The sequence below is a fragment of the Gopherus flavomarginatus genome, chromosome 5 (assembly GCF_025201925.1).
Source record: "Gopherus flavomarginatus isolate rGopFla2 chromosome 5, rGopFla2.mat.asm, whole genome shotgun sequence".
Taxonomy (NCBI): domain Eukaryota; kingdom Metazoa; phylum Chordata; order Testudines; family Testudinidae; genus Gopherus; species Gopherus flavomarginatus.
The window spans coordinates 25,435,100-25,455,873 of NC_066621.1; the positions used below are offsets into that span (position 1 = coordinate 25,435,100).

Genomic DNA, 20,774 nt, shown 5'->3' on the forward strand with positions numbered 1-20,774 from the left:
TAAACCAGGGCAACTCTGAATGTAGACAGGGCTCAGGCAGGTTTTAGATCTCCTCCCTGCGGCTGAGTTTGCACCACTTGCTGCTCCTGGACATTGTGTGCAGTCTGCCGTCCCGCACAGCTTTCTTTCCCTCCTGTCCTTTGATCAATTTCCGCGCCGAGAAGGCTCAGATGCTTCAGTCGGAAACAGGCTTTTCATGAGTCACTCTCCCTGGAAGACTGCGACATGGCACTAGCGAGAGCGTTTATGCAACTTGCAAATGTAACCTACTTCTAGCATCACTTTAATTATTCATCCCACTTCCGGGCGCACTCAGAGCAGATGCAGCTCTGCAGAGCCTCATCCCCTTTCTTCCCAATAGGACCAGATCGGTCTGTTTGGCTCAGAGCAATGACCAGCAGTGGGGCAGGAAGGAAGGTCACCGAGGATGCTGCTTTCCTGCCATGTCACATGCTAGCGAGGGAGATGCACTAAGGGAAGGCGCGGTGGGGCTCCAGGCACTGCTGCATGATCACCGTGCTCGGGGCGGGGTCTTTCTAGTCAGCTGTGCCATTTGGAGCACATCTGCAAATCCCTGGTGATGCCAGTGACTGCACTGACCTGGCTGAGAGCACTGGGGCAGGCTGGGAGTGTCTTCCCCCTAGGCCTTGTCGCTCCCCCCCGTGAGCGATGCTGTTCCTCACTTTGTACTTGTAGTTCTCCGTTCCCTGAGCAGCGTCTGGCCTCAGTGCTCTGCTCACTGCTGTGCTGTTCTCACTGTTCCAGCTCAACCTGGGTGCCCCTGGGAGACTACGTTGCCTCCAACACAGACGAGTGCACAGCCACCCTGATGTATGCTGTCAACCTGAAGCAGTCTGGCACCGTCTCCTTCGAGTACATCTACCCGGACAGCAGCATCGTCTTTGAGTTTTTTGTACGTCTCCTCAGGTTGCTGCTCCTCGTTGGAGTTCTCTGGGACACGTGCCCGTATCAGAGTATCCAAGGGCTGGTCTGATGCACACTCTGGGAGGGTCAGGAGGGATTGAACCTGGGACCTAAACACGTAAGCCTCTGCTGCAGGGGTGGGCAAACTAAGCTGGCCCATGAGCCACACCACGCAGGTCCCAGAAGCCATGGTGTGGCCCTGCTCCAGCTCCTACGCACTCCAATAGGAGCTGCAGGGGCGGTACCTGCAGACAGGCCAGTGTGCAGAGACATCTGGCTGTGCCGCCACGTAGGGGCTGGAGAAGGGACATGCCACCGCTTCTGAGAGCCCCTTGAGTCTCTCCCAACGCCATGCCCCAGCCCGGAACTCCCCCGCCCTCCAAACACCTCAGTCTTAGCGCAGAGCACTCTCCTGCACCCCAAACCTTTCATCCCAGCCCCACTTCAGAGCCCGCATCCCCAGCTAGAACCTGCACCCTTTCCTGACCCCTGCCCCAGCCCTGATCCCCCTCGGTCCCAGCCCAGAGCACCTTCCTGCACCCCAAACTCCTCATCCCTAGCCCCACCCCAGAGCTCGCACCCCCAACCAGAGCCCTCACACCCCTCCCCCATGTCCCAACCCCAATTTTGTGAGCATTCACAGCCTGCCATACAATTTCTAGTTCCCGATGTGGCCCTCGGGCCAAAATGTTTGTCCACCCCTGCTCTACTGCCTGAGCTACCCAACCCAGCTGTGTTAGCCATGGATGGGGCAGGCTCCTGACCTCTCACGTGGCTCAGATGTCACTGGCGGGAGACAGGCCAGCTACTGTAGCAGCCCCAAGAGGAAACATGCATTGAGGGGTCCCTGCCCATCTCTCTGGTTCGGCAGGAGGTGGTTCGAGGTTGCCCGCAGGATTCTCTTGGTGCCCAGCTCCAAGGAGCTGCTGGGAGTGCCGCCTGCTTGCACTATCCAGAAGGCAGGATGGCCAAAGTGTGGCTGGCTGAGTTAATAAGCAAACGCTCCAGGTCCCAGCATGCAGTGCTCCATCTCAAGCTGCTGGGTGGGGTACTGCATGCTGGGACATGTAGTCCCTGTGGGTGGTCCCTACAGTTGATGTCTGTCCATGTGATGCTCTACGGCTTGTGCACGTTTCCCATCTCACAGAGCCCAGTTTGAGGGCTTTGCCCTGTGGCAGGGGGCTGGGAAGGCAGTGGAAGGGTCCTTTAAAAAACAGTCAGTGGGGTGAGAAACTGCGCTAAGAACCCAGCAGAGTGCCTCTGAGAACTGACCTGCCGAAACTGCATCCTCAGCCCGAGTTCCATGTGCCCTAGGTTCAGAACGATCAGTGCCAGCCGACTGTGGAGGAGTCCCGGTGGATGAGAACCACGGAGAAGGGATGGGAGTCCCACAACGTAAGTAGGAGCCAACTGCAAGATCTTCCATCTCCCCAGCACAGCGTGGTGCAGCTGGGGGCATGGCTGGCAGGCTGCGGAGACCCACACCTGCTCTCACAGCCCGTGAGCTAACCTTGTTTCCTGGGGCTGCTGGAGGAGCAGCAAAGGTCCCTCCTCCCCATCCCTGGGGGTGATCAGTTAAAATCCAACCAATAGCTGCTGGGGTCATACACTCAGCACCCCAGAGTGAATGGTCACATTAGAAAATCATGGCCACAGGGGATATCCCCGGTGTCCCAGCCAGCACTCCCTCCTTCAGCACAGCTGGTTCGAAGGCCCAGGATAACAGATGACCTGTTGCTGAGTGCAGGGCTGCTAGACTCTGATTCTGTCCCTGCCCATGCTGCTGTAAGTTGGGAGTGTCTGTGCTTGGTGGAGCTGCACTGGTCTGAAGCTTAGAGGATCAGAGCTGAGTCCCTGCTCTAATCACTGGGTATCACCCCATCCCTGTGTCAGTCAGCGCCTCTTTGGACCCTGCAAAGCAACATCCCATTTCCTGCCAGGATTTGACCTACCCCCAGGGGGTTCTGTTTAATCTCGTAGGTGGAACTGAGTCGCGGTAATAACGTGCTGTACTGGAGAACTACGGCCTTCTCCGTGTGGTCCAAGGTCCCCAAGCCCGTGCTGGTGCGGAACATTGGCATCACAGGTACGTGCTTGCCTGCTGCATGATGGCACCGGCCACGCCCAGCCGGCGACAGTCCGAGCTGAATTTGTGTCCTTCTCTCCTGCCCTAGGGGTGGCCTACACTTCGGAATGCTTCCCCTGCAAGGCGGGCACCTATGCTGCCACCTCGGGATCTTCCTTCTGCCAGCTGTGCCCAGCCAACTCCTACTCCAGCAAGGGTGCTACCTCCTGCCAGCGGTGTGAACCAGACACCTACTCAGGTAACGGGCTGTGTGTTCCCAGGCCTGCAGCCCGACACGCAGCTGCAGCATTAGGCACCCCAGGACCTTCTGACGTGACCTGTCCCAGCTGTGCTGGTCTCACTCCATTACAAACCTGCCCCAAGCAGCAGGGGCTACCAGTGCAGCGCAGCTTGTGGGGCCCGGAGTTCAAGGAGTGGAATACGGCTCGCTGGGAGGGCCTGGCACAGGCCCGGCGTTGCCATCGATGTATCCCGGACTGTCTTCGTCACTTCCTGTTCCCTGCCCACCTGTGGGATCTCCTGGCTGCATCTGCCTTACCCCCAGCAGTGCCCACCAGGAGGCAGACCTAGATCCTGGACTCAACCCTGGGCATTGCCATCCCCACCCCCTTACTGCTGTTGAAACTAAGGGTGAAGGTGGCTGCTTTGGTTTTCCTGCTTGTTCCCACGCCAGTGTCCCCAGAGATGACCACAGAGCCCTGCACAGAGAGATGGGACTGAACCTGTGTTGCCCTTCTCCCAAACTATGGGGCAAGGGTGAGATAAAGGGGGCCCAGGTCAAAACCAGAGGCAGGGGCAGGTCTGGTTTTACGAAAGAAAACTCTGCTCAGGTGTTTAAAATTCCCCCAGCCCCCTTCTGTTTGCTTGGAACCAGTTTGTCCCTGCTGCCCCGGAGCCAGCAGGGGAGCCCCAGAGGTTCCAGTTTTTCAGGCCTGATATAAAGGGGAGCTATTTTGTTACAACATTCCTGCAGTGGAGTGGTGCATTTACCAGAAACTTCCGACTCTGGAGAATGTGGCTCAGCAGGTCATTGGAAGACCAGCTGACTTCTCTGAGGTGTCCCATCGAAATGAAAGCAGGCCCAGGAAAGCCCCACCTTCGGGAACCTGTCACCTATCCCCAGTTGGGGAAACTGAGGCACAGAAAAGGGACATGACCTGTCCAAGGTCATGCAGCAGTTCAGTGGCAGAGTCCAGAATAGAACCCTGGTGTCCTTGTTCACTGCTCTGTCTGCTAGGCTGTAGGCTGGCCAGTGCGTGAACCAGTTGCTGGCTCTGTTTCAGACGTCTCATTTTACAGTACCCAGCAGCTCCCTCCTGCGTTGACTCGGGTCTGTTACCCACTAGATCTACCCTGCCCAGCTGCTGGCCGTTGTTGTGTGAGGCTCTGCCAGGAAGCCCGTGCTCACTTTCGCACTGCACAAATATTTGAAGAGGGAAGCACATGCTAGTTTCCACCCTAGATGTCTCCCCGTGATTGCTACAGGCTTTGCTGAGCCATTTGACTCTGGGCAGGGCATGGACTGCCCATGTTGACTCTCCATGCCCCCAGTCAGCTCATTGAGTGCCTAGGGTAAAAGCTTGAAGCCCCTCTGGCAAACCTCCTACTGGCTTCCGGGAGTGGGGCACGGCAGGGCAGCAGGATGGGCCATAAGGTGTTGATGGTCCCAGCGAGCCCCGTCATGTGCTGGCTGGTGTGAGAAACAGGCCATGGCACACACGGCGGGAGCTAATCAGAGCTGGAGTACCCAAAGCAAATTGATTGCCAGCCGCCCGCTTTCTGGGAATGGTGCAGAGTGATGGAGCTGGCAGGAGCAGTGACGAGGATCCGTGCCCTACAGCAATGTATTGGACTGGCTGGGCTGGCCTGTAGGGAGGTGGGGCCAACACGTCCCTAAGGGCTAAATTATGACTCGCTCTGACTGTGGTTAATTCACCTGACAACTCCAGAGCGGAGTCTGAAATATGGTCCCTGGGAGCTGTCAGTGATGGAGCAAAGTGCAGGGAGGATGGTGCAGTGGTTAGAGTGCTGGCCTGGGACAGAGCTGGGTTCGGTTCCCACCCTGCCACAGACCCCTGTGTGGCCTTGGGAAAGTCACTTACTTCCCCCCGTCTGATGGGGATAGCGGCCCTGCCCTGCCTCACTGCGAGTGTGAGGAGAAACACATTAAAGGTTACTCCAGCAGTAGGAGCTGGATGACACCTGAGGTAGATAAACATACAGCACATAGTCAGTGCATCCTGCTAGTGACTGTTGGGGGAAATATGCACCATTAGACCCCGGATGGGTTAATCAGCGAGCAGCAGCTAGTCTGTGCACCATGGACAAGCCCCACATCACGTGAGGGACCCTGGACACGCTAACGGGAGGGCGTGAATGCTGAGGAAGAGCCAGAATCGTTTTCTCATGGCACATGCTACTTGTGCTTCTGGGACTGAGTGGGCTGCGCTGCTCTCATTGCTTAGTTTTAACCACAATCTTTTTCTTTCTCAACAAAGACCAAGGCTCCAGCTCTTGCAAACCTCGTCCGCCCTGCACAGATAAGGATTATTTCTACACACACACGGCCTGTGACGCCAGTGGAGAGGTACGTGCCGGCCAGTCTGTGTTACTGTCACGAGTTTCTATTATTTAGCACAGCAGTAACACCGTGCTCCTCTGTTCATGTTCAAAGCATTGACCAGCATTAACTACTGAAAGGACAGTTTACTTAAGTCATGCTCCTGTCTGCAAATCTTTACTTGCCTTTGTTACACCCAACCCTGTGAGAGCCTGCAGTGGGCGGAGAGCGCACTGTGTGTTTGCTTTGCGTCTGGCAGCGCTCTGTCTCACACTGGTCTGACCATTTCCCTGCCCCGTCGGCGGAGAGCTGGGCAGCTTCCCCCATTGGGTGTGTCTTTCACACCCACACCTGGGGAAAACAGGCTGACTCCATGGGAGCAAACCCACTGCTGGCCCGTTGGTGAGGGTTGTGTCTTTTTACATATTAAGGGCGCAGTGGGTCTGAACAACCGTGGCACTAAGTGTAGGCAGCGTACAGGGCCTCGTGATGCACGCTGAATGGTTCGAGGGTCTCCTGGTGTGCAGAACACAGCGAGGGCCACTGGAAGGCTCACTAAGTACTTAAAGGGGTACCACCCAATTCCTCTGCACTGCCTTTAGGGTTTGGCTACTCCCAGCAGTTGTCCTGCTATAAATAAAGAGACATAGTGAAAGTGAGACAGCCCATGGTGCATCTGTCAGCGTAGGGGAGTGAGCTAGACTTGGGAAGGCACCTCTGTGAATACCTGCATGCAGGCTAGAGCCCAGTATGATTGCGGTGAAGTGATGCTGCCAGGAGCGGGACCCACCGGCACATCCTGCTCCTGAGTATGGCCGGCAGGAAGTGGAGTCTTGTCTCTTCGCTCATTTTCATTTGTTCCCTGGAAATGCACATTTGCAATCAAGGGGCTGGTGTGGGGCTTGATAACAACAAAAACCTGAGCGATTGCCAGGAACCCAGCCTCTTCACCACATGGCTCTGCTTCAGCCAAACGGCCTTGTCGTTGGTGGAGCAGCTGTGACCCAGTTCTTCAGCCTGTTCTAGTGCTGAGCTGTCCTGAGCCCTTTCCTATGAACACTCAGCCGCTGCCCAGTGCTCTCAGCACTGCGGGGTCTGAGCAACTCCCAGTCTTGCCACATGTCTGCCTGCACGCCCCTGGAGGGCAGGGCAAGGCTGTTCTCCCACAGCTGGGCCCGGAGGGCCAAAGTGATCTGTCACTCAGGAGTCTCTGGTGGAGCTGGGTAATGATCCCATGTCTCTTGGGTGCTGGGCAAGTGCCCTCAGCACTGAGCCATCTCCCCAGGTCAGGGACAAGTCCAACGTAGCACTTCTCACCTCATCCCCTTGGGAGCATTCGTATTAAAAACGGCACCAGATCCTCAGCCCCAAGGGAGTCTGGTGTTCCTGGCGGCGTGGCAGGGACTGGAGGAGACAGACTGTAACGTGCTGTGCTGTGGGGATCCTGGGATGGCAGAATGGTGTGTAGAGGAGAGATACCAGCATAAGCTAGAGCAGCCAAAGGGCTGCTCTGCCTTCCATTGCCCTCCCAGCAGCCCAGGATCAAGCTCCCTGGCTCTGTTTAAAGCCCTGCCTCTTTACATCCTGATGTACAGTCCTGGGGGTGGGAGCAGGGCTCTGGAAGTCTGCACTGGTGACTCCCGGTCCCAGCTCTGCTCTGCCTTCCCATGTGGCCTTGGGAAAACCCTCAGCTGGGCGCAATGCGCTTCCCAGGCCCATGGTGAGGTTCAGTTAACAACTTTGCGCGAAGCTTGGAGATCCTCCAGTGAAAGGAGCATAGAACTGCAAATCCTTGGCATGACAGCAGCTGACTCTGCTGCCTGCTAGCCTGTGTGGAGGTGGTGGGGGCTTCTCTTCAGGATCAGGGTGGTTTCTGATTAAGAAGAAATCTCCACTCACCTCCCCAGGGAGCGTGCTGGGCAGGGTGCCGAGTAGCAGTTGGGAGTGTGTACATGCTGACTTCCCATGGCTGCATCCCCACCCTGCCCACTCCCACGTGGGGCACATTCCCAGCCAGGGATCTCCTCTGTCATCACCCACTGCAGGGCCAGCAGGGAGCCCCTGTGGGGCCTTACTCAGCCCAACTGTGATGGCTGTTGTTGCACACTGCTGGGGGTGGGTCCCATGTACAACAGCGCCTCCTTGTGGAGGTGATTCCTTTTCTGTCTCCCCACCAAGCTCATACCAGTTGCCAAGTGCCGCTGCCAGGCCCGGCTGGGCCATGCCCACTCTCACCTGGTTTCTGTGCTCTTCCAGACACAGTTAATGTTTAAGTGGGCAGAACCAAAAATCTGCAGCGAGGATCTGCCTACAGCCAGGCATCTGCCCCCCTCAGAGGTGAAAACCAAGTGCCCGCCCTGCAACCCTGGGTTCTTCAAAACCAACTCCAGCGCCTGTGAGCCCTGCCCATCCGGCTCGTACTCCAACGGCTCCGGTAATGCCACCCTGTCTATGTCGGCTGAGTCCGGCAGGGCTGGAGCTCTGCTCTCCCAGCAAGGCACGGCCTGGGTTTGCTCCCCGTTAGCCATTCTCCGTGGGCCAGGGAATCAGGGCAGGTTTGAGTTCTCGACCTGGGGCGAGTCACCAGCCCAGCCTTTCTCATGTTGCTAAATGGGAGCGTGGGCCTGGCTAGCTCCCTGCCAGGGCCCTGGGGGTATGGAGAAGGGATCCCTGCGCTGAAAGGGGCAGAACCCCCGGCTGCCCCCTCAGCGTGTTGTCAGGCAAGAAGGAGCATTTGGCTCTCCTGCCTTGCACAGGGCAGAGAACCAGGGACACCCCCATCTCACTCATAGCTTGTGGTTGAGCCAGAGGCTGGATTTGAGAGAGAGACACCCCGTCCCGTCCTGGAGAATCCACCCCATCCCTTAACCATTCCACTGAGTAATTGCCCTCACTTAAAATCTGCCCCTTATCTCTGCCTGAGCTCTTCTAGCTTCAGCTTTCAGCCACTGGATCCTGTTCCTTGGACTCCCCCTCTGACCATCCTCCTCTGCTCGTTCCATGTGTGCGTCCCACCATGTGTCCCCATGGATTGCACACACAGCTAGGGAGGCAGCATGCCTGGAAAACGCCCCCTCCACGGACTGGGAGTGAGACCGCTGGGACTGCAGCGCCCTGCTCCTGCTGCGTGGAATCCCTGGCGAAAGCACAGCACTCTCCCCCTGCTTCCAAAGCTGAGCCAGAGTAACATGGTTTCCCTCTGCTCCCAGGCTGTATCAGCTGCGCTGCTGGCACTGAGCCGGCGCTGGGCTTCGAGTACAAGTGGTGGAACACCCTGCCGGCTAACATGGAGACGACCGTCCTTAGCGGAATCAATTTTGAATATAAAGGGATGGCAGGTACCTGTGCAGGGGCGTTTACCAGCGTGCTTTCCACAGGGGGCTGGCCATGCTTCTCCTGACGCAGGAGACGCTGCAGCTGCCGGGGCTCGGTTAGCTCTCAGGATGAAGATGGCCCTCGAGTGAGCAGCTCTGCGACCAGGTTTCTGTCCCAGTGGCACGGACGGCGGGTATAATAGGCCAGGGGAGGCTCTGCTGCTGCCACCAGACCCCTGGTTGTGGGGTTTTGTGGGGAAGTTTTGTTTTATTATGCCCCGTGCAGGTTCCTGGGCAGCCAAGGAAATGGTACAGGTCTGTCGCATCTTATGCTGGGGGTAAAGCACGTAAAGCGAAAATCTCGTATAGTCAAAATTACATTGAGTGTCATGGTTGGCGGAATCGCCCACACTACAGGTGCAGTATTAAAATTGTTATTTTTGTCTCTTTTTGTTGTTGTTTTGCTGACCATGTAAAGCTGAAATAGTGCATGTTAAATGCATGTAAGATGCGATGGACCTGTATGTGCTATTCAGCTTCCTGGGTTCATCAGTAATCTCCCTGGAATCCAGAGAGAATACTGGTGAACCCAGGAAGCTGAATAGCAAATACCCTCGGCCATCCTGGAACCTGCATGGGGCATAGCAAAAGCTTCTTCCGGAGAAGATTCTGAGAGACGCTTTTTTCCGAGCAGCTTGGGGTCTGGGGAGGAGAGGCATGGCTGCAGCTGACCCTGGAGTCTGGACTCCTCCAGGCAGTTGTGGGAGACTCGGGGCCTCAGCCAGCTCGGGGCTCCTCTGGCCATGGAGGACCGAGGGGTTCTTGGGGCTCCATCGGGGTAGGGGAGGGTGTCTCAGGGCTCCGGCTGTGTGGGGGGGGCAGAAGGGGGGCAGGCAGAAGGGGTGGAGCTGGGGCTAGCCTCCCCGAAGTGGGTCTCCACCCACTGTCCATGTGTGTTCAGTTATGTCCGGAAAGGGGGTGCTTGTCCCTGTAATAGTTATCCTGATACCATCCCTCACACGGTTCCCCCTGCCATCTGGCACTATCTGTGCCAGTGCAGGATCCACACCAGAGGGTGGCACTGCTGGGTGCTGGCAGCGCTGAAGCAGTGCAACAAATCCAAAGCAGCAGCCAGGCAGTGGAGGGTGACTCGCCCATGCTCTGCCAGTACCCGATGTGTTTCCCACCAAAGCCACTGGCTAAAACCCATCAGAGGCACAAAGGTGCCTGGGGGGGAGCTGATAAGAATTCTCCTGTCGCCCTCCCCACCGGGAGCAGCACTCTACCCTTCTGCCCAGGGGGAAGTAACGGCACAAGGAACCAGATGGGGTGTGACACTTCCACCTTGATCTGCCCCATAAATGCCCTCTGTCCCTGTGGCTCTGTCCTGGTGGTGGTCGTGCCCTGGAAGTCCTGAGAGGCTGTGACTGGTTCTGACTCTTGGCCTCTGCTGTTCCAGGGTGGGAGGTGGCTGGTGACTACATATATACAGCAGCAGGTGCCTCCGACAACGACTTCATGATCCTGACAATGGTCGTTCCTGGCTTCAGGTGAGAGCTGGGGTGACTGCCTCTGACCTCGCTGTACCCGGGATTCCAGGCCCCAGAAAGCTGCAGGGGTCAGTGCTCCACAGGACAGATTTCAGCGAGTCACGGCCCTGCGGGCAGGTGATACAACTCAGTGCACAGATGAGCTCAATCGGAAGGGCTGCCCTCACTCCCAGCACAGGAAGCTGGTGTTATTAATCATGCTCACTCCAGCAGTGCCTGCTGGTTGGCCAGGATTAGGCCTTGTTGTGCCAGGTGCTGTACAGACAGACCCTAAGATCTCACAGTCTGACCAGACCAGACAGACCAGGGGGAGGGAGGGGAGAACTGGGCAGCCGGGTTGGTGCCAGAACATTGTGGGAGGTGGGTTTAGTTAGGAGGGAATAAATGACAGGTCGAGGGATGTGGAAGGAAAGCGGAGACAGGCAGCAGAGCTGGGGGGCGGGGGCAGGGGCAAGAGTGGAATGAAGCTGAGGGAGGGGATTGACTGTTCCTTCCCATCAGCCTAGGGCAGGGAAAGCCCAATCAGAGATGTAGGAAGGACCCTGCTTTGGCCATGGCTCCAACCCCCATCTGGCTGGCTCCTCCCGTCAGTTTTTCCCCAAGGCCATGTGGTCAGGGGAGGGGTGGGCACCCCTGGGTCCTGGAGCTCCATAGGCGGGGCGTCTCCACTGCATAGTATCTGGCCCAGGAAGGTGCTGGGAGGAGGGAGGTAGGCCCATTTTCTCCCCTTCTCCATCCAGTAATCCCTGCTCTGGCTACTCCTACGGGCTTGGTCTCAGACACACATCCTGAGACCTAGACTCCATCATTGGGGTAAATCTGGAATGAAGCCACTGAGCGAGGTCACTGAGTAGAACCTGCCTCCCAGCGCCGGTCACCCTGACCTGGTGGGTCAGTGCTGTACACTCAGGCGCTCTCAGCCCTCGCCGGTGCCTGACGCAGCCTGGGATCCGCTCTGTGTTCGCAGGCCCCCACAGGCCGTGGTGGAGGACGTCGAGAACAAAGAGGTGGCAAGAATCACCTTTGTCTTTGAGACCATCTGCAGCGTGAACTGTGAGCTATACTTCATGATGGTAGGTCGGCTCGGCGGCTTCCTGCGCTGTTTCCATTCCCACAAATCAATGCTCTCTCTGCTGCCTATGTGAGGGGCCTCCCCTGCCCTGTCGCGCCCCCTATGAAGTGCTGTGGGTTCTCTTGGGGGCAGACATGCAGCTTTCAGGTCTCTGAGTCGAGTCCAGGCTGGTGAGCAGGGGCCAAAGGCCAGCTCAGGCTGCAGGCTGCCCAGCGGCTTCCTGGAGACACATTGGTGGGTCTCAGTTCAGCTGCTGGTGGGCAGAGATCCAGGTCACAGAAACTGCCAGTGCATCTGGCTCCTGCACTGGCTGTCTCAGCAGAGAGGCCCAGGGCTGAGGTGGAGAGTGAGCTCCCCTTTGACCCATGGTTGATGGGTTGTGGGAGAAGCTGGCCCAGCTGCTGCCTATGTTGTACCCGCTCTGGGTTAGGGGCCATCTGTTTCCAGTGCTCTCACCCAAGCACTTCCCTGCAGCTCTGAATTCCGTTAACCCTGAAAAGTCCTGTCCCCAAAGGGGCTGGAAGAATGACCCTTGGAGAGGGGCATCTCCTAGTTACCACACCTCGCCCCACTGCGCACACCCCTCCACCCAGCACACTACTCTCCTTGCCACCCTGGCATGCTGAGGCCTCCCTCCCAGCTGCTGCAACCAACCATTCCTGTGTCTATGTCCTGCCCTCACTGCCATGTCCCCCGCTGCCCAGTGGTCTGCCAGCCAGCACCATCCATCTGCATTGCCATGTGTGCCCGCTGAGCATCATCTCCCCTCCCGACCCAGTTCTAAGAGTGGCTGTCACGTCCTGGCAGAGAAGTTGGGTGAGATGAGCAGGGTCTGGGTATCAGGGATGAGGCTTCTAGCCAGCTACATGCACAATGTGATCCCTTCCACAAGGGGAAAGGACAGGAGCTTCAGCTGTGGCTGGGGGGGTTCTTCATCTCGAATGGATAAAAGTGAGAGATGGTTGAACTACTATGTGCAAATGGTTCGTGCTGGCCGCATGATGTGCATCCCTCCTGTTCTCTGATTGGTCTCCTGAGGTGCCTGGCATCACTTCTGCCCTGATTGGATGGCTGGAAGCTTTTCTAGAGCGAGCACTGACTCAGGAACATCTCGTGGACAATTCACAAGTCGTGACTGGGTCAGTGCCCAGTGGGTGTCTGACTGCGCCACCCAAATGACCCATGAGTCACAGCACCTGAGTGACTCGCTCTGAATTCCATCTGCAAAAGCTGAGTGCCCAAGTGGCTTTTGGAGCTGGAACCTGACAGCAGATGTCTCTGAGCTGCTTTGAAAGCTGCAGCCCAGCTGGGCTGTGACGCAGGAGGATTTGCATCATGAGGGCCGGCAGCAGGAGGGAACTTGGGGCTCTGCGTAATAAAAGCCTTCTGAGTAGAAGTGACCACTCCGGTGCCTGCTGACCAGACCCTTTTTTCTTCCCACCCCATGGCAGGGCGTGAACTCACGGACCAACACTCCCGTGGAGACCTGGAACGGCTCCAAAGAGAAACAGTCCTACACATACATCATCGAAAAGAACGCCACAATGAGCTTCACCTGGGCCTTCCAGCGGACAGCGTATCACGAGGCGGTAAGGCGGCAGCGGCCCAGTCCCAAAGCTCCTTGCTCTCCTGTCCTGGAGACCATCTGCCCATGCTAGAAACTGGGATTTCCTTGCAATCAATTCCGGTTAGCAATGTCCCTTCAGCAGAGGCTGGGCAGCTGGGGGCAGGCCTGGGGCTCGAGAGACCCAGCTTCAGTTCCTCTCTCTGTCCCAGTGAGACCTTGTGCATGTCCCTTAGCACTTCTGCCTGAGCTTCCATCTGCACAGTGGGGATGGTAGCTCCACCCTCCCTCCCAGGGTCACATCAGTGCTGCGAGGGGCTCAGACACTGCAGGCTGGGGGCCAGGCCCCAAGGTAGGGAGCCGGGAAATGTCCCTTCATGTCCCAGGACAATCCCTGTGTTCCCGGCATGCCTTGGGGCAGTGCTGCTGGTGCTGGGGGTTCATGGGGGCCCCTCTATTTCAGGGAAGAAAGTACACGAACGATGTCGCCAAGCTCTATTCGATCAACGTGACCAACGTGATGGATGGTGTGGCCTCTTACTGCCGGCTCTGCGCCCTGGAGTCCTCAGGCTCCTGCACCTCCTGCCCGCCTGGGAATTACATCGACCGAGCCTCTGGTGCCTGCCACCCGTGTGCACCCAGCACTTACCTGAAAGCCCATCAGCCCTATGGCAGTCAGGCCTGCATCCCCTGTGGCCCCGGCACAAAGAGCAACAAGGTGTTGTCCCCTCTTACCCATGGTGATGTGGGGCTGGTGCACCAGGTGCTGCACAAACACCCATGCTGAGTCAGCCCCGCCCTGAGCAGGCTGATCCAGCAGACTGGGGTGTGTGTGTGTGTGTGTGTGTGAGAGCAGCCTTGTACGTCCAGTGACGTCATGTGGGCAGATAGACTGGCTTGCCTGGATCTGAATGCAGGATCTGGGCCTGATCCCTGGCATAGGTGCTGACTCCATGGGTGCTCTGGGGCTGGAGCACCCATGGGGAAAAATTAGTGCGTGCTCTCCACCCCGCCCCACAGCTCACCTACGCCTCCTCCCCTGAGCGCACCGCATCCCCACTTTTCCTCCCAGCTTTTGTCGCTGTGAAACGCTGTTTTGTGGTGTAACAAGCTCCAGGAGGGAGGGGGAAGGAGCAGGAATGCAGCACGCTCGGGGAGGAGGCGAGGATTTGGGGAAGGAGTCCAATAGGGGCAGGGAGGGGGCAGAGTTAGGGCGGGGACTTTGCGGAAAGGGTTGGAATGGGGGCATGGCAGGAGTAGAGTCGGGCAGGGCTGGTGCTGGGGGGGGTCGAGCACCCACTGGCACCAGAAGTTGGTACCTATGATCCTGGTAAGGGAGAGCTCTTCTATCTCTGTTCAAACTTGCAGTGACTGCACCTCCTGTCAGTGCATGTGTCACAGACCTCCCCAGCCTCAGGGTGAGGTCCTTTCCTGCTGGGCTGACGGGTTTGTAAAGTGTGATCCTGAGTTTGAGTTCCGCTCTCCTGTGCAGAATCCAGGTTGCCACGCAGTTGGCGGCCCACCAGTCAGTAGCGAACAGGCAGGGATGGGCCTGTAGTGAATGCAAAGGGGATTTTTTTCTGAGGTGGCTGGACATGTATGTTCCGTGGTACCAGAAGTGCTAAGGCAGTCTTCTGCCTGGGTCACCACGCAGGGTCTCCAAGGCCTGGCCTGCCCGTATCATTCCTGCTGACCATGCTCCAATTGTCCTGTACCTGGCCAGATTCTGCCAGGAGTTACACTGACAAATCCAGCAACTGTTGACTTCAAAACTTGTCCTAGGGTGGGACTGACAGAATCCCAGCAGAATGGACCTCCCGGGACTTATTTCCTTAAAATCTTTTTTCTCTCCTCTCCACCCCCAGTTTTTCTTGCCTTGAGCTTAGATCCTGTAACACTGGGGTGGGGGTGGAATTCCAGGCTCAGAATTACACAAGGCAAGTGTGCACATCCCTACATAAAACTTTCATTGCCACCGAACCTGCATGGCACTTGGGGCAACACGGACTGTATGCCCACAGAAGGGCCCAATGCTGAGTGCGCTACCCCAGGCTGGGGGACCTTCGGGTCAGTCCCCTGCTTTGCTTAGGCTCCCTGGATCACCTTGGTCTCTGTTCCTCAGTCTCTGAAATGGGATAATGGCCCTGCCCTGAGGGTGAATATGATGCAGATTCTGATCTGCCACATAACACAGTGACAGGGGCCAGTTAAGTACCTTAAACAGATGGATAAATTACTTGAGAGGTCCCTGTAGAAATGCCCACATCCTTCCGTGTGTCAGGGACGCTGCTGCCTTAAAACACAGCCCATCCAGAGGCCATTTTTTTTAGAGTGCCCCTGAGCCAACAGCAGCTGTTCAGCACACTCTGGAAAGGCTCGTACTGGCTGACTGGGACATTCCTCCCCCCAGATCCATTCACTATGCTACAACGACTGCCGCTTCTCGCTTGACAAGGACGGCAGGACCCTGGAGTACGACTTTTCAGCACTGGCCAACAGCACATCCTTCGCAGGCGGGCCAAGCTTCACCTCCAAGGGGCTGAAATATTTCCATCACTTCAGCATCAGCTTATGTGGGAACCACGTGAGTGCACGGGGGCATTTTTGTATCCTCTGCTGACCCCCGCAGACTGGGGCAGCTGAGGCTGGGATTTCAGCCAATGCTGGTGCTAAACCTGGCTCCTTTTTTCTGCTTGATATATTGGCACCACCTTGCCAGAGATTGGAAGGTCCCCTCAGTTCAAAATGCTCCTTCGAGTTATAAATCCACAGTCCAGAGAATTGGAGCAGGAAAGAGGCAAAATGGAGAAGTCTCAGGGGTCTTTTATATTCTCTGCCATGTGCACAGACACTTGCTGTCCCAAACAAAGCCCACAACCATGGTGGGTGGAAAGTTACTGGCCCAAGATGGAGTCCAGGGACACATGAGCATATCATATACCCTATGTCAGTGGTCTCCAACCTTTTTGGCTGGTGGGCGCCAGCTGAAGGACCACAGGCATATTAAGATGCCCCTGCGGGTGCCATGGCGCCCATGGGCACCACGTTGGGGACCACTGCCCTATATGGTTTGCTGAGTCACAGGACATGGCCATTGGCTCCTCACTGTCTGAGGCATCCCCAGGAAGAGATATCTGGGTGAGATGGGTTTCTTCTATGGCCCATTGTGAGAGTGGAGTGTCCTTAATGGGCCAGCAACACAAGCTGTCTAGCCCTGTGTAATGTTGCTGCCTTTGGTGGGATGCAATTGAGAGTATCAGTTCATGACAAATTGCTTAGAGCAGGGCAGTCACAGCCCCGGGCTGGTGGTTCTCCACCTCTAAGGCAAACCAAACCAGCCAGACAGAGAGGACTTCGGTCTCACCCCACTGGTTAACCTTAAGTCATACAAGCAATTCCCTTAGACACTCCAGTTTCCCAGTATCACCACCAGTGCCTCTCGTTATAGGGACGAATGGTTATGAAAACCAGTGCCCCAGTAAAAGAAAAAAAGTTCTCCTGATCCCACAAATCACGCTGTTGCCAATTCTTTAGAATCTAAACATTTATTCATAAAAAAAAAGTAATATAGATGAGAACTGAAACTGGTTAAATGGAATCAATTAAATACAGTAATGACAAAGTTTTTGGTTCAGGCTTGTAGCAGTGATGGAATAAAATGCAGGCTCAAATCAAGTCTCTGGAGTACAGCCACAGCTGGGATAGATCATTCAGTCCTTTGTTCAGAGCTTCAGTTTGTAGCAAGGTTCCTCCAGAAGTAAGGAGCAGGATTGAAGACAAAATGGAGATGACGATGATGCCTTTTATAATTCTTTTGCCATGTGGCTTGTGCTTTCTTTGTTCCAGCCACAAGCCACCCAGCACATGACCTGGAAAAACCTTAGAGTTCTGTCCATAGGCATGTCCCTGCATGCCTTGCTGAGTCACAAGATGGATCTGCCTTCTCTCAGGCCTTGGCTACACTGGCGCTTTACAGCGCTGCAACTTTCTGGCTCAGGGGTGTGAAAAAATACACCCTGAGCGCAGCAAATTACAGCGCTGTAAAGTGCCAGTGTAAATAGTGCCCCAGCGCTGGGAGTGCAGCTCCCAGCGCTGTAAGCTAATCCCCTCACGGAGGTGGAGTACCTGCAGCGCTGGGAGAGCTCTCACGCGACCACACTCGCACTTCAAAGCGCTGCCGCAGGAGCAGTCCTGCAGCAGTTTTAAGTGTAGCCAAGCCCTCAGTGGGTCAGTTGTAGAGCTGATAGTCTTTAATGGGCCATCAAGCAGGCTAGGCAGTGCTGGTGCCAAATTGTCTGGGGTGTCACCCAGAAGCACAGTACTAGTTTGAAATACAGACAGTATAGAGCCAATACTTATAACTTTAAATACAAAAACGATACATGCATACAGATAGCATAATCATAAGTAGCAAACCATAGCCTTGTCATAGACATCTTACTTGACCTCCTTTATACAAGATTTGGTGCCAGTTTATGACCTTGGTTGCAACAATGATCTATATGGTCACAGTTTATGTCAATAGTGTTACACCCTGATGGAAATCTATCTGGGCAGTGTCACCCAGGAATACAACACGTTTAAGATACTAGTCCATGGTCGGTATTCATAACTTAAGATACAAAGATGATACACAGATTTACAATGTATCCAGTATGATTATCCTGGTTAACTGTTCCATTGACACCTTACATGAGCACGTCAGATGAAATTTGTTGCAATTGTATAATATTGGTAGCAATACAGATTCAAATGGTCATTTTCAGTCATACAACATCACACACACCAGTCATGATTTTATAGACCTAAATGGAGCACAGGATCTGGTCCAAGAGGTGAATATATAGCTGGGCTGCTTGGTAATAGTGACCATAATATAATTAAATTTAACATCCCTGTGGTCGGAAAACACCACAGCAGCCCAAAACTGTAGCATTTAATTTCAGAAAGGAGAACTGCACAAAATTGAGGTGGTTAGTTAAACAGAAATTGAAGGGTACAGTTCCAAAAGTGAAATCCCTTCAAGCTGCATGGAAACTTTTTAAAGACACCATAATAGAAGCTCAACTTAAATGTACCCCCCAAATTAAAAAGCATAGTAAGAGAACTAAAAAAGTGCAACTGTGTCTAAACAACTAAGTTTAAGAAGCAGTGAGAGGCAAAAAGCATTCTTTAAAAAGTGGACATTAAATCCTAGTGAGGAAAATAGAAAGGAGCATAAACTCTGGCAAGTGAAGTGTAAAAATACAATTAGGAAAGCCAAAAAAGAATTTGAACAACCGCTAGCCAAAGACTCAAAAAGTAATAGCAAAAAAATGTTTAAGTACAGTACATCAGAAGCTGGGAGCCTGCTAAACAACCAGTGGGGCCACTGGATGATCGAGGTGCTAAAGGAGCACTCAAGGACGACATGGTCATTGCGAAGAAGCTAAATGAATTCTTTGCATTGGTCTTCACGGCTGAGGATGTGAGGGAGATTCCCAAACCTGAGCCATTCTTTTTAGGTGACAGATCTGAGGAACTGTCCCAAATTGAGATGTCATTAGAGGAGGTTTGGAAGAAATTGATAAATTAAACAGCAATAAGTCACCAGGACCAACCAGATGGTTTTCACCCAAGAGTTCTGAAGAAACTCCAGTGTGAAATTGCAGGACTACTAACTGTAATCTGTAACCTATCATTTAAATCAGCTTCTGTACCAGATGACTGGAGGATAGCTAATGTGATGCCAATTTTTAAAAAGGGCTCCAGAGGTGACCCCAGAAATTACATGCCGGTAAGGCTGACGTCAGTACTGGGCAAACTGGTTGAAACTATAGTAAAGAACAGAATTGTCGGACACATAGATGAACATAATTTGTTGAGGAAGAGTCAACGTGTTTTTTGTAAAGGGAAATCATGCCTCACCAATCTACTAGAATTCTTTGAGAGGGGTCAAGAAGCATGTGGATAATGGGGATCCAGTGGATATGGTGTACTTAGATTTTCAGAAAGCCTTTGGCAAGGTCCCTCACCAAAGGCTCTTAAGCAAAGTCAGCTGTCATGGGTGAATTGGTAACTTGTTAAAAGATAGGAAACAAATGATCAGTTTTCAGAATGGAGAGAGAAAATAGTGGTGTCCCCCAGAGGTCTGTACTAGGATCAAACCTATTCAACATATTTATAAATGATCTGGAAAAAGGGATAAACAGTGAGGTGGCAAAATTTGCAGATGATACAAAAGTACTCAATGTAGTTAAGTCCCAGGCAGACTGCGAAGAACTACAAAAGGATCTCTCAAAACTGGGTGACGGAGCAACAAAATGGCAGATGAAATTCAGTGTTAATAAATGTAAAAAAATGCACATTAAAAAGCATAATCCCAATTATACATATATAATAATGGGGGTCTAAATTAGCTGTTACAACTCAGGAAAGAGACCTTGGAGTCATTGTGGGTAGTTCTTTGAAAACATCCACTCAATGTGTAGCAGCAGTCAAAAAAGCAAACAGAATGCTGGGAATCATTAAGAAAGTGATAGATAATAAGACAGAAAATATCATATTGTCTCTTATATATAAATCCATGGTACACCCACATCTTGAATACTGCTTACAGATGTGGTCGCCCCATCTCAAAAAAGATATATTGGAATTGGAAACGTTTCAGAAAAGGGCAACAAAATGATTAGGGATATGGAACAGCTGCCATATGAGGAGAAATTAATAAGACTGGGACTTTTCAGCTTGGAAAAGAGACGACTAAGGGGGGACACGATAGGTGTCTATAAAATCATGACTGGCGTGGAGAAAGTACATAAGGAAGTGTTATTTACTTCTCATAACACAAGAACTAGGGGTCACCAAATGAAATGAAGCAGCAGCAGGTTTAAAACAAACAAAAGTGAATATTTCTTCACACAACACACAGTCAACATGTGGAACTCCTTGCCAGAGGATGTTGTGAAGGCCAAGACTATAACAGGGTTCAAAAAAGAACTAGATAAATCCATGGAGAGTAGGTGATGATGACCTGTTCTGTTCATTCCCTCTGGAGCTCCTGGCATGAGCCTCTGTTGGAAGACAGGATACTGGGCTAGATGGACCTTGAATCTGACCCAGTACAGCCGTTCTTGTGTTCTTAGACCTCTATCATTTTCCCTCCTTAGTCATCTGTTTTCCAAGCTGAAAAGTCCCAGTCTTTTTAATCTTCATATGGAAGCCGTTCCATACCCCTAATCATTTTTGTTGCCCTTCTCTGTACTTTTTCCAGTTCTAATGTATCTTCTTTTGAGATGGGGTGACCAGAATTGTACACAGTATTCAAGGTGTGGGCGTAGTATGGATTTCTGTAGTGGTGTTTTGATATTTATTGCCTTATTATCTATACCTTTTCTAATGGTGTGTTAGCTTTTTTGTCTGCTGCTGCATATTGAGTGGATGTTTTCAGAGAACTATCTACAATGACTCCAAGTTCTCTTTCTTGAGTGGTAACAGCTAATTTACACCACATCATTTTATATATATAGTTGGGATTATGCTTTCCATTGTGCATTACTTCACTTTTTTCAACATTGAATTTCATCTGCCATTTTGTTGCCCATTCACCCAGTTTTGTGACATCCCATTGTAATTCTTTGCAGTCTGCTTTGGATTTAACTATGTTGAATAGTTTTGTATCATCTGCAGATTTTGCCACCTCATTGTTGACTCCTTTTTCCAGAT

The 20,774-nt window shown here is 53.5% G+C and overlaps 1 protein-coding gene across 2 annotated transcripts in view; it reads left to right on the plus strand.

Moving 5' to 3' along the window:
- Positions 1-20,774, plus strand: part of ELAPOR1 (endosome-lysosome associated apoptosis and autophagy regulator 1) — an 86,302-nt gene that overhangs the window by 41,421 nt on the left and 24,107 nt on the right. For both annotated transcript variants that reach the window (XM_050956146.1, XM_050956145.1), the window contains exons 4-15: positions 766-913; positions 2,239-2,319; positions 2,905-3,010; positions 3,099-3,248; positions 5,509-5,597; positions 7,827-8,004; positions 8,780-8,908; positions 10,344-10,434; positions 11,402-11,507; positions 12,958-13,095; positions 13,534-13,788; positions 15,481-15,654. In XM_050956146.1, the coding sequence (XP_050812103.1) occupies positions 766-913; positions 2,239-2,319; positions 2,905-3,010; positions 3,099-3,248; positions 5,509-5,597; positions 7,827-8,004; positions 8,780-8,908; positions 10,344-10,434; positions 11,402-11,507; positions 12,958-13,095; positions 13,534-13,788; positions 15,481-15,654 (1,645 nt within the window). The remainder of the gene's footprint in view (positions 1-765; positions 914-2,238; positions 2,320-2,904; positions 3,011-3,098; positions 3,249-5,508; positions 5,598-7,826; positions 8,005-8,779; positions 8,909-10,343; positions 10,435-11,401; positions 11,508-12,957; positions 13,096-13,533; positions 13,789-15,480; positions 15,655-20,774) is intronic.